We start from the raw sequence: 16,179 nt of genomic DNA, 5'->3' as shown, positions 1-16,179 counted from the left end.
ATGCTTCCTGATGCTCTTTAACATTTCCCTGCTTTCTGAGAAAAAGGCAGTACATACACTAGGTTTTGAATGAAGTCTTCTTACTTCACTGGCTGATCACTAAGAGAACCATTTTTGGAGAACCACCGTAGGGTAGTACAGCAGGTCCTCCATAACATTGCTTTGTTCAATAGCATCTTGTTATAACATTGATGACAAAAAAAAAAAAAAGAAAAAGTAAAAAAAAAAAAGAAAGAAAGAAACAGTTCCCAGCCAGGGCCACTCTCTGTGTGGAGTTTGCGTGTTCTCCCCATGTCTGCATAGGTTTTCTCTGGGGACTCTGCTTTTGTCCCACATCCCAAAGATGTCCATGTGAGGTGAATTGGCATGTCTACATTATCCCCATCTGAGTGAATATGGGTGTGAGTGCAATTGCAATGGAAGGACGTCTTGTCCAGCGTTGGGTTCCTGCCTTGTGCCCTGAGCTGCTGGGAGAGGCTCTGACCACCTGCAATCCTAAGCAGTTTGGAAAATAACTATCTTACTTGTTTTTATTAATCTCCCTTAAATGTATATATAATTCACATTTATTTCAATGTTTCATATTAGAAACTTTTGGGTCTTCGTTTAGAAATTCAGTGATGTTTTGTGACCAGAAGTATGCCATAGGAACTTAACTCTTGTTTATATCAATTAGCCTATGGTAAAATTGGTTTCATTACATCATTTCTCTTAAATTCTCAGTTTCCAAGAACATGTTGATGATTTGAAGTAAGGACTTACTGTGGAATGTCTCTGAAGTTAGAGGGCTTGGATCTGGTCAACTTACTAAATATGTGAAACCTTAGGTGAATTAATTTATCTGTGTGTGCTTCAGTTTCTTCTCTTGGACAAATGGGGAGATTAATAGTACCTACCACTTAAGGTTATAGTGATAAATACATGTAAACGGCTTTGAGTGGTATCTAGAATACAGCAGTGTGCTCAAGAAATGTTAGTTAGCATTATTGTTTTGTTTTATTGCACCCATTCAGTGGTGGAGGCTCTGTTTCTTCATTTGGCAAGCAAAGGACAAATACCCTTGAGCAACTGCTCTGTGCTCGTCACAGAGAATAAGTCTATTACCAAGGTGTGGTCTCTTCTCTCAAAGGTCTCAGCCTAATACAGAACACGCAGTAGATGCACTAGACTGAAATAATTTCTCCAAGGACATGGTGCAAGCCAGTTCACAGCAAGGAATCAAGACTAGCCATAGAATCCCATAGAATTCCCATCCAGGCCAGACCCCTGAGACATGATGCTCAGTAATCTGTTTGAAGGGTTTCCTTAGGGATCCTAATTTCAGCAGTTGTAATGGAAAAAACACGAACTTTGGGGCCAGGCAAATCTGGGTCCAAATCCTGTCTCCATCAGTTATATTAGCTGTGTGACCTCAGCTAAGTTGTATAACCTCTCTAGACCTCATCTATAAAATAGGTAGTAAAAATGAACTTTTCTGGAAAATAAATGAGATTATGGGTATAAAAAGATCCAGTCCAGTGATTGTCACATACCCTGTTTCCCCGAATATAAGACCTAGCCAGACAATCAGCTCTAATGCGTCTTTTGGAGCAAAAATTAATGTAAGACCTGGTATTATGTTATATTATGTTATGTTATGTTATATTATTATATCATATTATGACTCAGTCTTATATTATGGTAAAATAAGACTGGGTCTTATGTTAATTTTTGCTCCAAAAGACATATCAGAGCTGATTGCCTGGTTAGGTCTTATTTTCGGGGAAACATGGTAGCAGATGATCAATAAATGTTGGGTTCCTCTCTATTCCCATTGCCAACCAGAAAACTGATAAGTTTCCCAGACTTTGGAATCAAAAGAAAGCCAGAAGTATTCCTGACTACATCACCAAATCACAGAGGATAATGTAGACCCCCCAGAAAGAACCCTGACCCTTTATGGGTCAGGAGACCCAGATTCTAGTCCTTTCCCTTGGTGACCCCTCCCCAGGGGCCCCCACAAAGGCACATCTAAGAGCCTTCTTCCCTGTTCCTCCTTCATTCCTGGAGTTTGAATTAAATAATCAACATAATTTAGAGATCTCATATAATTTGGCCTGAAGAAGAACTGACTGAAAGAGTATATCAAGGAATTTCACAAAAGAGAGAGTCCAGCCAGGCTCATGTGGAGCAACCCAGAGAAGATAACTGTCACTCCTTATGGTCACCCATGGCAGGAGGGCTCATCTCTGGGGAACATGAGTGCTGGGTGCCATGTTCCCCACATTATAGGAGCAGACTCTTCATTCTGGGCATTTTTTTCCCTTAAGAGTTTTGCCCAAGCAATGCTTTCCCCTCTAGTCCAAGCCATATATGCCATTTCTAAAAATGTCCTTGCCTTCTTTCAGGAATTTTAACCTATTGTTAACATGATCTACCTTTGGATTTCTAATGAGCAGACCTTAACTTCTCAACAAGCCCTATAAAAAGAAAAGGTGACAGAACCCAAGAAACAAGTACCTCCAACAACTCTGAGGCAAAGGCACAGCACTAGCTACACAGTCTTACCTCCCCTCTGCCCCCTGCAATTGCCCAGTGGCCACTGGGAAGGCAGGTAAAATCTATGCCTTCTCATCTATGTTTCAGCATCATCTTGTCCCACATGTCTTTGTGCCCACACAGGCCTCTGAGATGATGGGCTCATATCCCACAATACTGCCTGACTACTACATATTCCGAAATCTCCTAGCAATCAGTTTGGTCTGTAGCCCAGTTGCCTGGGGGGCAGGCTGGATGACATCTATGGCATCAAGCTGTTGGTATGAACGCCAGACCAGGTTCCTCAAAGAAAACTGAGAAAACAGAAGACCTTACCAATTTCTATAGACGCCTCAGGGGCACCAACTCACCCCAAATCCCTGAACGGTCACTTACCTCCCTGACTGGCTGGTCTTCCTGTTTCCTGTTACTGGTTTCCATTTGTCCCCAGGAAATTCCTGCAAAGCAAAATTCTGATAAGTTAGGGAGCTCTGAGCAGCCAGGTATCTAGATGGCCTCAAAAATGTGAAGAGGTCAGGAGCCTGTCCCTGGTCAGGTCCGCCAACTGGTTCCTTCTACTCTCCCATGCAGGCTAGAGAAATATGTACCTGGAGGGTTGCCTTTCTGTCAGGAGGCCTGCTGAGCTGCTGGGGCCATGAAGAGACTAAGAGAGTACTCAGTTGACCTGGACAGTGTCATCTAGAAACTGTGTTTTCCTCTCTCCACTCCCCTCCCAAAACAGGTTAAAAACCAGTTTAGCATGTTTACTGTTTTCTCTGGCTGTTACTGTTTGCACTGCCTGGTGAACCTGCTCTTTCCTCTTGACTCTTCCAACATAGAAAGCATCTTGGAAACCCTGGCTCTTGAAGGGGCTTCGAGGCCTAAAGCTCCTGCTGTTGCAACCATCTCCCAGGGTGAGGCAGATGGAGATCACGCATGCCACAATGCCATACTGCAGGGGCCCTTCCTCCCCCCAGATCCATTGGCAGGGGCTGAGGTGTGCTTATCTCTGGGACGCATGAGTGCTGGGTGCCATGTTCCCCACATTGCAGGAGTACTCTTCACCCTGGCATGTTTTTCCTTAAGGGCTTTCCCCAAGCAACTCATTTCCCTGTCGTCCTGCATGTCGTTTGTAAAAATGTCCCTACCTCCCTGTTCTGCCTCCAAACCTAATGCAAATTTGCCTGTGACATTCTCCCTGGTTTTGCATTCAGTACTCGGAGCTGAGACCAACGGGAATGCACAGTTGTTCCTAAACCTCACTGATCTTCCAAATTCCCTCTTTCTCCAATGCTATTATTGGTCCCATTCAAAGTTTTATTACCTTTGCCCCAATTAAAAAAATACTCCCTTTTGGGGGTAAGACACATGGTGTCAGTCATATTGGCTAAGACACTTAGTAACTGTGTTATTTGAAGGAAGTTATGTCACCTTCCTGAACCTCAGATTCCTATCTGGCAAATAAGGACTATGCTATCTAGCCTTGCTGGGTTCCCAATAGTGGGAATAAAATGAGATGTGCATAGAGAATGCCTAGCACAGTGCTTAGCTCATAGGAGGTTCTGGATATTAGTAGCCATGGAAAGGATAAGGTTTCTCAGCGTTTATAGGATCTGAGCAGTCCCTGCACGTACCTGTCATGTTAGAGCAGTTCTAACCACTTGTTAGACATTAGACTCTGCTTTGACACCCTTGTGAGATGTTCTTGGCCTCAAAGACATATTACTTGTTCAGCCACAGTGGAAGCCAGGATTTCTGGTCCATGCCCTATCTAGCCCTATGGGAAGTGCTCAGTAAATAGCAGTGGCCAAACCAAACAAAGTCCTGTCCCAACTCCCAACCTTGTTCTCACATATCCAGTATCCCCTTATTTTTTCCTCTGTACCACTTAGGTTGCTGTAAATTGCCTGTACCCTTTGAACCAAAGAGGCAGTTACCCCACGGCTTGTTGCAGATGCAGATTGACAGTGGTAGGATACAGGTTGATTTGTGGAAGATATACTGCTAGAAGGCACCCTGCCATACTAGAGAGAGACTGGGCTTTGCAATCAGCTTATGGAGAGACTGTAGCACAGTCAGGAGCTTGGCCCTGAAGCTAGACTGCATGGATTTAAATCCCACACTTGCCCTTCACTAACTGTGATCTCAGGCAAACTATCCAACTTCTCTTTATCTCATTTTCCCCAGCCTTTTAACAGTGTGATCACGATAATAACACTACTTAATTTTTTTATTTGTTAAATGTATTGGGGTGACATTGGTTAGTAAAATTATATAGGTTTCGAGTGTACATTTCTATAATACATTATCTACATATTGTACTGTGTATTTACCACCCAGAGTCAGTTCTCCTTCCATCGCTATATATTTGACCCCCTTTTCCCTCTCCTACCACCCCCTTCCCCCTTCCCCTATGGTAACCACTAAACTCTTGTCTGTGTCTATGAGTTTTTCTTTGTTTGTTTGTTTTGTTCATTTGTTGCTTTCAGTTTTATATCCCACATATGAGTGAAGTCATATGGTTCTTGCCATTTTCTGTCTGACTTATTTCACTTAGCATTATAATTTCAAGATTCAAACACGTTGTCACAAATGGCAGTATTTCATCTTATGGCTGAGTAATACCTTGTTTCCCCAAAAATAAGACCTAGCCAGACAATCAGCTCTAATGCATCTTTTGGAGCAAAAATTAATATAAGACCCAGTCTTTTTTACTATAAGACTGGGTCTTTAAAATAATATAATATGATATAATATAATATAATATAATATAATATAATATAATATAATATAATATAATATATACCAGGTCTTATATTAATGTTTGCTCCAAAAGACGCATTAGAGCTGATTGCCCGGCTAGGTCTTATTTTTGGGGAAACATGGTATTCCATTACATTACCTATTTCTTGATTGCTCTGAGGTATGGTTTCCAGGTGGGAATTCCTGCATGTTCTCGTGAATTTTTTTCACTTTTCAGTTTCCGAATCATGAGAAAAGTTGGTTGGGAAATCGGGAAAATCGGTTCCTTGAACCCAGTAATACCCACAATGGGAAATCAACGTACTACTCACAATGTATCTCTTAGTACATTTTTTTCTATTTATTGCCAGGGTTTCTGGACGGGAATTCCTGCCCATTCTCGTGTTTTTTTGCTTTTCCATTCCTGAATCCCGATAAAAAGTTGGTCAGGAAATTGGGAAAATAATCTCCTTGAACCCAGGTGGTTGGTAGTATCGGCTGCCACTTTGTGGAAATGATTCATCATGGAGAATAGAAAACAGTTTATATCTCGGGATTCGGGAATGAGAAACTGAAAAAAATTACTGAGAACAGGCAGGAATTCCTGCCCAGAAACCCTACTCTGAGAACTGCATGAGTTGATACACGTAAAGTGCCTAGAACAGTACCTGGTGCACAGTAGACTCTCAAATGTTAGTAATTGTTGCTCAAATCCTAGTTTTGCCACTTGCTAGATGTGTGACCTCTCTGAGCCTCAGCTTCCTCGGCTGTAAAATGGGAGTACTATTATAACTTATCTCACACATTTGTTAAGTGAAATAACCTGATAATATATGCAAAACTAACTGGCATGAAGTATAAGGGATGTAAATGTGTATTGATTTTAGTTCTCTTAATAGCACTAAACAAGAGCCAATTAGTTCTCCAACATTTTCTGAGGCCATAAGGAGAAGGGTCACAACTACCGTAGTCATATGTGCTGGGGTATCCTAATCCATGCTGTAAATTTTCCTCATGTTTTGGGGTAGGGATGTGTTTTAGGTGGCAGGGGTAAGACTGGGCATGAAGTGGCTCCTAGATGGCCATCTACATGTCTGAAAGCCTATTGTCTAAGCAAACCTGCTTAGCGAGTCTAACAGGCATTGGGAATTGAATGTGTCCCTCTCTCAGAGTGCAAAAGGAGGGGCATGATATAGGCACAGGCACACCTGTATTACTGCTGCCAATTGATACAAAGTGCAAATTTCACCATCTTCCATTACGGAGTTACTGGCTCTGGGCTGACACTTCTGCAGATATCGTCTCTGTATTCCCCTGCCCCGCACCCAACTTCAGTCCCTTTTCTCTATTGTACACTTGTAGGTCCGGCTTTCAGCAAACATTTTCTCAAGCTAAGCCGATCTCTCCCCTTATTTTAAGAGATAATAACACACACTTATAAGATGGTTACTATCTGGCACGCACTGTTCTAAGAGCGATACACAGGTTACATCATTTAATCCTCACAACCAACTTATGAAGTAGGTAATGTTACCTCCATTTTTTTTTTAAAAAATAGGAGAACTTAGGAATTTGAACCTAGGCAAACTGTTTCCCACATCAGTGCCCTTAAACCCATTATTTTATATTTCCTCTTCTCTTTCTGTCAACAGTTTGTTACGGATATTTTCAAGCACACAGAAAAGTTGAACAAATTTGCAAATTTGCAATCCACGACCTAGATTCTATAATTAATATTTTACCATATTTACCTCATCACATATCTCTCTATTAACTTCTCTATCCATCCACCAATCCATCTTAAACTCTTGATGCATTTCAAAGTAAGTTACAAACAACTTCATCCCCATAAACTTGATAACTTAAATGAAATGGACAAATTCCATGAAAGACAAACTACCAAAGCTCACTCAAGAAGAAATAGATAACCTAAATGACCCTATAGCTATTAAAGAAATTGAATTTGTAGTTAAAAATCTTTCCACAAAGACAACTCCAGGCCCAGATGGCTTCAATGATGAATTCTACTTAACATTTAAGAAAAAAAACAAAACTCTATACAAACTCTTCCTGAAAATAGGAGGGAATACTTCCCAGCTTATTTAGTAAGGCCAACATCTGGATATAAAAAACCAACCAAGAACATTGCAAGGAAACTACAGGCTAAACGCCTTGATAAACATAGATACAAAAATCCTTAACAAACTATATGCAAATAGAATCTAGTGGCACATAAAAAGGATAATACATCATGACCCAGTGGCATTTATCCTGGCAATACTAAGCTGTTTCTTATTTCAAAAATCTGTCAATGTAATTCACCATATTAGCACACTAAAAGAGAAAAACTATATGAGCATCTCAATAGATATAGAAAAAGCATTTGAAAGAACTCCAACATCCACTCCTGATAAAAGCTCTCATCTAACTAGGAATAAAATGGAACTTCCTCAACCTCATAAAGGGCATCTACAAAAACACCTACAAAATTTAATTTTTAAAAAAAGAATAAATGGTGAAGGAAAAAGAAAAAAACATCTACAGCTAACATCAAACTTATAGTGAAATACTAGGAACACAGCAACAATATCTGCTCTCACCATTTCTATTGCACATTGTGTTGGAGGTCCTAGACAATGCAATAAGCCCCCCCTCTTCTAGAAAAGGCATATACAGTGGAAAGAAAGATATAAAATTATTATTTGCAGATGATATGATTGTCTATGTAGAAAATCTTTTTAAATCTACCAAAAAGCTACTAGAATCAATGAGTTTGGCAAGGTTGCAAGATACAAGGCCAATATATAAAATTAAATTGTGTTTCTATATAATGGTAACGGAGAATTTTAACTTGACATTAAGAAAATAATACTATTTACTATAGCATCAAAAACATGAAATCTTAGGGATAAATATAACAAAATATGTGCAACATTTAAATGCTGAAAACTATAAAATAAGTTAGAACATCAATAGGCTTCAAAAACTTCAACATACATATCATTAAATAAAGTTCCATATTTGTTCATAATATTTTAAGGCAAAATTTACTTCCAGTTAAATGCACAAATATTAAGTTTACATTTGTTGAGTTCTGACAAATGTATACACCTGTGTAACTCAAACTCTTATCAAGATATAGGATACTATCATCACCTAACAAAGTTCCCTCATGACCTTTCCCAGTCAAACTCTGTGCCACCTCCCATAGGTAACCACTGTTTTGAATTATTTTTCCATAGAATAGCTGTTTTAGAACTTTGTATAAAGGGAATAGTAGAATATGTAGTCTATTGTGTAAGGCTTCTTTCACCCCGAAGTTTCCCTTTTTAAAAAAAAAAAATGTATATTGAGCAATTTCGTACATCAAGTCATTCAGAAGTGTCTGCCTATGCAACAGCAGTTCAACATAGGAACTAACTTTTAGTTTGAGTGCACCAGCCAAAAGGTGGCACTAGGGAAGCCACGGGGAAGGAATCTGGCAGCGAGCTGGTAAGGACATAGAGTCCTCCAAGAAGTACCCTGGGGGATGATGGTGGCTTGTGTTAGAGTGGTAGGTCATAACCAGAATATAGCAACAGCCATATTAACCAATATAGCAACAGCCATCTGACAGAGAGAGACTGGAAAAGGTAGGGGAAGGATTTGTTCTTTAGAAAACCAGACACATCAGATCTCTGAAAGCAAAGCCTGGGAGACCATTGGCAAATTTTGGAGCTCTAAATAGTTTTAAAACAGGAAATGGAAGGGAATACATGGTGTTTTGTATCAGGCACTGGGCCTGACACTCTATTTCCACAATCTCATTTGATCCTCACAACTGATCCATGAGGCAGCCATTATTCTCCTCCACTTTACAGAATGAGGTAATAAGACTTTATTTAATACTGGCCATTTTTATGAGGTAAAAATTCTTTTTTTTTCCCTTTAAAAATCACATAACTGCAAATTTTGGTGGTTGAATGACTTGCTTAAGGTCACTCAGATACCAAGATAGCCAGTCAGGCTATAAATCCAAGTTCTGTCCATTTTGTGAAGTAAAAGTTATTTTATTCTAACTATAAAGATGAGGTAACTGCAATTTTGGTGGCTGAGGTTCCTACGTAAAGTTAGTAAGTTACCATCTGGTGGAGCCAAGACTATACAGTTTTACGGAATTATTGTTATGTTGCCAAATGATTTACCTCGCTTTCTCCTCACAAAGAGAAGAACGAAGCTCACCCATCCAAGAACCAAGTCCTCACCTGCACTGTAGGCTTCCTGGGTTTCCAAGCATTGCCAGGTGCCAAGGTGCTGTCTTCGAGGGTACTGTGCTGGGGATTATGATAGCAAGCTGAACACCGAATGCATTGGTGATGGTGGCATCGGCAGTTGTAGCAGTTTGGCATCACATTTCTTTTTCGCAAAGCAGGGCAGATTTCCCCAGAACAATAAATGCAAGGGTCATGTACTACAGCTCCCTGGACACTGCAGGAGTAAGAGCAGGTCCTGTGGTAATCAAAATCACCACAGTGCAGTGTCTTACAACACATGGATTGTTCTAGACCTTTGCTTGCAAAACATTCTGAGTAAGTAGGAGTTTCTGACTGAATGGGTGACATGGAATGATATGATTTGTCTTTGGCACGATATGATTGGTCCATGGGATGGCGCCTCAATTCCCTATAGCTAGAGCTCATTGGCGGAAAGTTTTGGTCTATAGGTTTTGGTCTCTGGGTAAAAGTCTTGTTACTATGAGTGCTTAAACCTGGCAAATGAGATGTAGATAGGGATTTGCTACTCTCTTCAAAAAACTTTCTTCTGTCTGCAAAGGGCAAGAGGATGGCTTCCTCCTCAGCTTGAGTGGTAGAAACTGTCAATTCCTTGTTATCAGCTGGGTTGGAAGGGCCTTCCATGGCTAGTGCCACATGTGGCTGCAGGCTGTGTTCTGGAGACCATCTCCAGTGACCTCCACGGACTCCATGGTGAACCTTTGTTTTTTCAGAGTCTGACGAGGATGGGTCAGATGCATTCCACCAGGTATTCAGGCCCAAAGAGGACTGGCCAGGCCTCTGGCCAGGGCTTATTCGTCCTTCTAAGTCTGTCCTAGATTCATGGCTCTCAGGGGCTTGGCTGAGGCACTCTGAAGATCTAGCCCTAAGCATCATGTTCTTATTGAAGAGCTTGTCTCTGGGGCTAGGTGGTTTTTTATGTGAAGGTAGTAGAGATGAGTTAGAGGCAGGAAGTGGAGGACTTTCTAGGGGCTCCTCAGTCTCTTCCACTGGCTCCTTAGTGTCACACAGCTGTGATAAGGGGCTCTTGCTTTTCTGAAGCTGGGCCTTCCTCCTCTGAATTTCATTACGCAGGTTGGTAGCAAAACGCTCACTCTTCCGCCGGTTTTGGATAGAGCGGCCCCGGGTCCCTCCATTTCGCCGACCACCCACCCAGCCACACTCCTTGGACTCACTGTCCCCTTCTTCAGTTGCCTCTGTGGTGCCAGCTACTTTAGTGGCTGAAGAACAGTCCCTGGTTTGTTGAACAAGAGAGCCAGAGGCAGAGGGATGCTGGTTGGCTAACTCACTGCCTGCTCTGCTTGCTCTGTTTGGGTCCTGGAGACCTCTTTCTGGAGGGTGTCCATCAGCTTCTCCATGGGGGGAACTGCTTGGGCTCTGGTGCCCCGAACCCAAAGGCCTTTCATCCACTGGTCTGGTCTTTCTCTCTTTGCTGGGCTGGTCCTTGGTTTCTCCTGCAGGGGAACATGGACTTTTCTTCCCTGTGTGGCTGCTATGTAAAGGGGACAGAGTCCACTCATGTCCCTCCTGTCCAGTTGGGAGCTCCATTCCCTTGGTATCCCTAGTATCAAGGTGCACATGCTGCAAGTGGGATGCTAGCAGCTGTTCAGGGGCACTATGGCGATGGCCTGTGGGTGCTGTGAGGTGTTGAGGGCTGGTAAAAGAAGTCTTCAGTAGCTCTGCTGAAGCCTTGTTGAGCGGGCTGGAATTTATATTGGAAGCTTTGTCATATGATTTTTGGAATCCAACAGCTTTGGATGAGGCCTCCATCAGTAGGTGCTCAGAACCCTGCTGGCTGGATTCAGGAGGTTGGCTGAGCTCACAGTTCTGATGGCCCTCGTTTGTCACTTGGTCTTGCCTGCTGAGGCAGCAAAACCTGTTAGAGTTCCTTGGGGATAGCGTAGTGTCTAAACTCAGTTTCTCCCGTTGTAAAGCGTCTGCAGGCTCAGGAGCCCTGCGCTGCTCTCCATTGAGGAGTTGGGATCTGGAGGTCTGAAGACTGTCTCGCCTCACTGGAGGTTGTGGCGGGCCCTTGGCAACCTTGGCAGGCCCTGAGTGGTGGATCTCCCTTGGGCGAGATGACAGCTGGGAGCTGGGAGTCAGGTGGCCCCCGCTGGTGCGCCGGCTACTTCCTGAGGTCTCAGGCACATTAGGCCTGCCATTATGGGCCTTAGTTGACCCTGGGCCTTGCATGATGCATTCTGCAGAGGCTGGCTCCTCTGGCCTGAGGGAAAGGGCACAGTCAGAGGCATTTGAGCTGGCTGAGAAGGAGCTATAGGCTGAGTCACGCTGGTTGGGGTACATGTTCTGGTCAATGGGCAAGAGGTGACCCTCATAGGTGGCTTGGCCTGGTTGCTCCAGGCTCTCCATGCTGCCAATAGAGCTGCTTTTCTCAGTGCTGCAGTGCCGGGAGAGTGGACACCACTGCACACACACGTCACTGTAAGACACAGGGCATACTGATTAGTGAACCAAGTTACCAGATCCCTTTCCCACCGTGGCCATGAGAGAAGACAGGAAAACCCAGAGGCACCCATGTCACAAATGAGAGAGGGAGAGATAAGGCAAAAACAGAAGGAAGGGAAACAGGGAAGGAGATGGACAGTGGGGCACCACAGCAACATGGCAAAATGGGAGACAAGATGGCATGTGGAAGAAGGGTGGGGGACAAGATCCCAAAGACCAAAAGCGTGAGGATTCCATTGGGGATTATGTTCTGTTTCCCTGCCATCGGTGAGTCTAGAATTGCTTTTGGCCTGTCACTGTCCCCAGAGAGTCAGCATGTGGCTCTCTGCCAGAAGAGACAATCATAGACCATTAGCATTAGAAAGCATTCTTAAAGGGATGATTCAATTTCAGCTGGACCATTTTGTAAATCAGTGGCTCTCAAATTTGAGCTTGCACCAAAATCATAAGGAGAGCTTATCAAAACACAGGTTAGGGGGCCTCATCTCCAAAGTTTTAGGTCTGGTTGAATCCTGAGAATTTTTACTTGTAATAAGTTTTCTGGTGATACTGGTGCTATTGGTCCAGGGACCACACTTTTGAGAACCACTGTTATAAAGCAAACCCCACAAAGGAAGTGATTTTGAAGAGGTGATTTTCTCAAGATTGCCCGGTTTTAGCTTGTGGCCCAGACAGGGCTGAAGTTTAGGCATCCCCCATTCTTTTCTTGATAATAGTAATCCTGAACATTTACTGAAGCCCTATAATGTTCCAGGCACTTTAGAGTGTCTCATTTCAAACTTAAGGGGAGAAACTATTATCTCCACTTTACAACTGAGAAAACTGAAGCTTTGAGATGTCAAGTAAACTGACAACGTCACAAAGCTGCTGAAGAAGCAGAGCTGGAATTTGAACCCAGGCTTCTGTGAGTCCAGTGTCTTAGCTCTTCTGCTATACTGTCTGTTAAATGGGAATAATAGAAATATCTGCATCAGAGGGTTGTTTTGCGTGTGAAATCAGATAACAAAAAAGTAAAGCTCTTATCATAGCCCGGGTACCTAGCAAAGGTTCAATACATGGTAGCTGCTGCTCTTGATTGCTTCCATTGCTATTGTTATCAGCGTTTTCTCTACTACTAGTATTGACAGTATAGTGGCCCCTGCCCACCCATGCTTCCCTCATCCCCCAAGGTAAAGCCAAACTGGGGAGACCAAGGAAGGGGGTAGGATCAGAAACAACCTTGAATTTTAACTACTATTTCCCACACACAAAGCTGAACTGAGCCAAGTCATACCAGTAACTCCCTATAACTAGAACCCCAGAGGTTGCAGGCTGCTCTCAGAAAGGTCATAGTTCAGAAAGCCAGAGCTGAATGGTGGCAGAAGCCCATGAGATCCTCAGGTCAGCCTCCCCTAATTCTTGCGACCTATGCTGCCTCTTAGCCACTTTGCTCACTTGACCTCTGGGCTGGGAATCCACCGATTCCTTGTTGGCAAGGGGACCTGCTACCCACCCCACCACCCTTCCTGCTGAAAACAACCACACCCCCACTCCAACAGGAGCCAAACTGAAAATGTATTCTTCCAGGACAAAATTGCCTCTCCCTCTGCCCTGAGTGCCTGGTTTCCAATGCCAAGTAAAGTCACCAAGTGGGAGTAAAGTCACCAAGTGGGGGCAAACTCAACCCTTCGCTTTCCTGAGGCTCCTCAACAGAAATCCCTTCTTAGAAGGACAGTCTTATTGTGGAAGGAAAAAGGCAGCTGAGGCCAGCAGCTCTGCTGGCTCTGAGCTTGCTGAAAAAGTTGTCTGCTTCTTCTAAGCAGTTGTTTCAACAACAGACAATACCATACTGCCTGCATTGAGACGTCCTCACTGCAGGTGAACCCTATTATTCAGAGAAGTACCATTGTGAAGGCTTTGGCTTTGTGACAGAGCTCATGAACACTGCAGAAGACCACCAGTGAGCCACTGTAGACAGAGAAGAGGACCAGAACTGAGCCCTGGGGTTCTCCTATATTAAGAGATGAAGGATATGAAGAGGAGCCATGGAAAGAGACTGCAAAGGAGCAGCCAGTGAAGTATGATGAAAAGCAGGGGAATATGGTATCTTGCAAGTCAAGCAAAGTAACTATTTAAGGAAACATTTTCCAGAAGGAATGGGACTGGCCCAAAGTCACAGAGAGTTAGCAGTAGACTAGGACTAGAACCCAGGTATTCTGAACTCCCACTCCATTTTCTGTTATAGCATTCTGGGCTCTATGACATCCAACGGGGACTACAGCACAGGAGAAGGAGTGACCACGTGGTCTACCCTCCAGACCATCTTGAGGGGAGGGTTTCAGACTCACCTTGTGTTGCAGCCGGAATGCCAGGACAAGCTGAAGGTTTCAGAAGGGACATGCATGGTGGTAGCCGCTTCAGGGCATCCCTCCAGCAGTTTGGCCACATGCCATGAGTGCGGCCTACTGACAGGGGCGTTTCTCCTACAGCAAGAAAGGGACAGGAAGTCAGCTTAGGGAACCAGAGCTGAAATCACTTCCCAGGCAGCTTCCGCCCCCACCCCCTCTTTCCCTTAAATGAAGTAGAACATCTTGCAAGGAGCTGGTGTGGGAATCTTACTGGCCCTACTCAGCTCCCAGTACTGAAATCTCCTTCATCCCAAGGGCGATCCCTGGAGATGTGGAATGTCAGCTTCATACGGCTGTTTTGTTCATAGGCGTATTCCAAACATGTACAGCAGTACCAGACACACAGTAGATGCTCAATGCATATTTGTGAAATAAAGGAATACTGCTGACCAATGAATAGAGAGCCTACCCTAAGTTATCTTTGAGAAAAAAAATCAATCTGGCCAATGTTCCCATTTTTCTCTAAGAAAAGAATAGGCAAGTGATTGAGAAGTTTGAACAAGTCAACACTGGACTGCAGATTCTCCAGTCTTTGCTTATTCATTTGATAAACATTTGTTGAATGTTTTCTGTATACCATCTGTGCATAGCTCTGGAGATACAGAGATAAATCAAACATAATCTTTGCCCTTGAGAGCTTACAGATTAGTGAGACAGAGCTAATTCAAATAAAGTGTGGTATAGGCCTTGAGAGAGTGAAGGAGATGGGCACAGAGGTGAGATGCCTGAGTATGTAGGAAAAGTGTTGAAGGAGCCCCAACTCCTGCCAGGTAAAATAGAACAAGGTGGCGAAGGGTGCAGTGCTAGGCTGACAGAGAAGACCGCTCGGCAGGGCAGGGGTGAATAAAGGGAAACAGGTCTGAGGCTAAGGCCCTGTATGCAACAACGGGGTTTGTCTGGTCCTGGAGGCTGAAGCCATAACTCTTCCACTGACTGGCTTATGCGGGACCAATCCCTGTCCTCTGGTATATTTCACATGAATAGACACCAGCCTTGGATGTGGGGAAGAACAGTATGGAGAAGAACACACGTGGGGCATGGGTAGTACCAGAAGATTAAAAAAAAAAAAAAAGATTGATGAGAGAAAGAAAGGGAGAAGTGGGGAGAATAAAAAAAGGAGGGATGGGATGAGAGGGAGGGAGGGAGGGAAGGATGGGGAGAGGGGGAGAGAGAGAGAGGAAGGAAGGAAGGAAGGAAGGAAGGAAGGAAGGAAGGAAGGAAGGAAAGAAGAAAGGATGGGAGGGAGGAAAGGAGAGAAAGATAGATGTTAGAAGGGCCAGATAGATGATAGACATAAGAGGGAAAGATGATACAGAGAAAAACAAATGACAGAAAGGGAGAAAACCCTGAGAAAAATTATAGAGAAATACATAGTAGAGAGAAATGGATGATAGAGAGAGATGAATGACAGAGTAAGAGAAACAGATGATAAATAAGTAGACGACAGGTAAATAGATGATAACTTATTTAGTAATTTATTCAGTCATTTACTATCATACTAGACACTGAGGATGCAGGGTTGACTAAGATAAGGGCCGCTGTTTTCAACAAGCTTGTTATATAGTGGGATAATTCAGCGTAAACACAGAAAATCCCAGCAGTGCAAGGCTCTAGAGACCTAAGGCCTAAAAAGGTAGTCCTGGGGAGAACGGCCTTGCTGGGAAAAACATCAGTGACGTGGTAACAGGCCAGACACAGACAAGGAGGTATAAGAGGAAGGGCAGAGGAAGCTGCTTGTCAAAGGTCAGGAACCAGAGCCAGAGGTTAGCAGCAGTGGCTAAGGTTTATGGGGAGGA

General features: G+C 43.4%; 1 protein-coding gene across 2 annotated transcripts in view; it reads right to left on the bottom strand.

Moving 5' to 3' along the window:
• SHROOM4 (shroom family member 4) overlaps window positions 1-16,179 on the bottom strand; it is a 249,998-nt gene that overhangs the window by 28,596 nt on the left and 205,223 nt on the right. For both annotated transcript variants that reach the window (XM_081042969.1, XM_081042970.1), the window contains exons 3-5: window positions 14,324-14,458; window positions 9,504-11,970; window positions 2,914-2,975 (exon numbers count right to left, since the gene is read on the bottom strand). In XM_081042969.1, the coding sequence (XP_080899095.1) occupies window positions 2,914-2,975; window positions 9,504-11,970; window positions 14,324-14,458 (2,664 nt within the window). The remainder of the gene's footprint in view (window positions 1-2,913; window positions 2,976-9,503; window positions 11,971-14,323; window positions 14,459-16,179) is intronic.

Source organism: Rhinolophus hipposideros (genome assembly GCF_964194185.1).
Source record: "Rhinolophus hipposideros genome assembly, chromosome: X".
In the NCBI taxonomy this organism is placed as follows: Eukaryota; Metazoa; Chordata; class Mammalia; order Chiroptera; family Rhinolophidae; genus Rhinolophus; species Rhinolophus hipposideros.
This window is presented reverse-complemented; position numbering and strand designations above follow the sequence as displayed.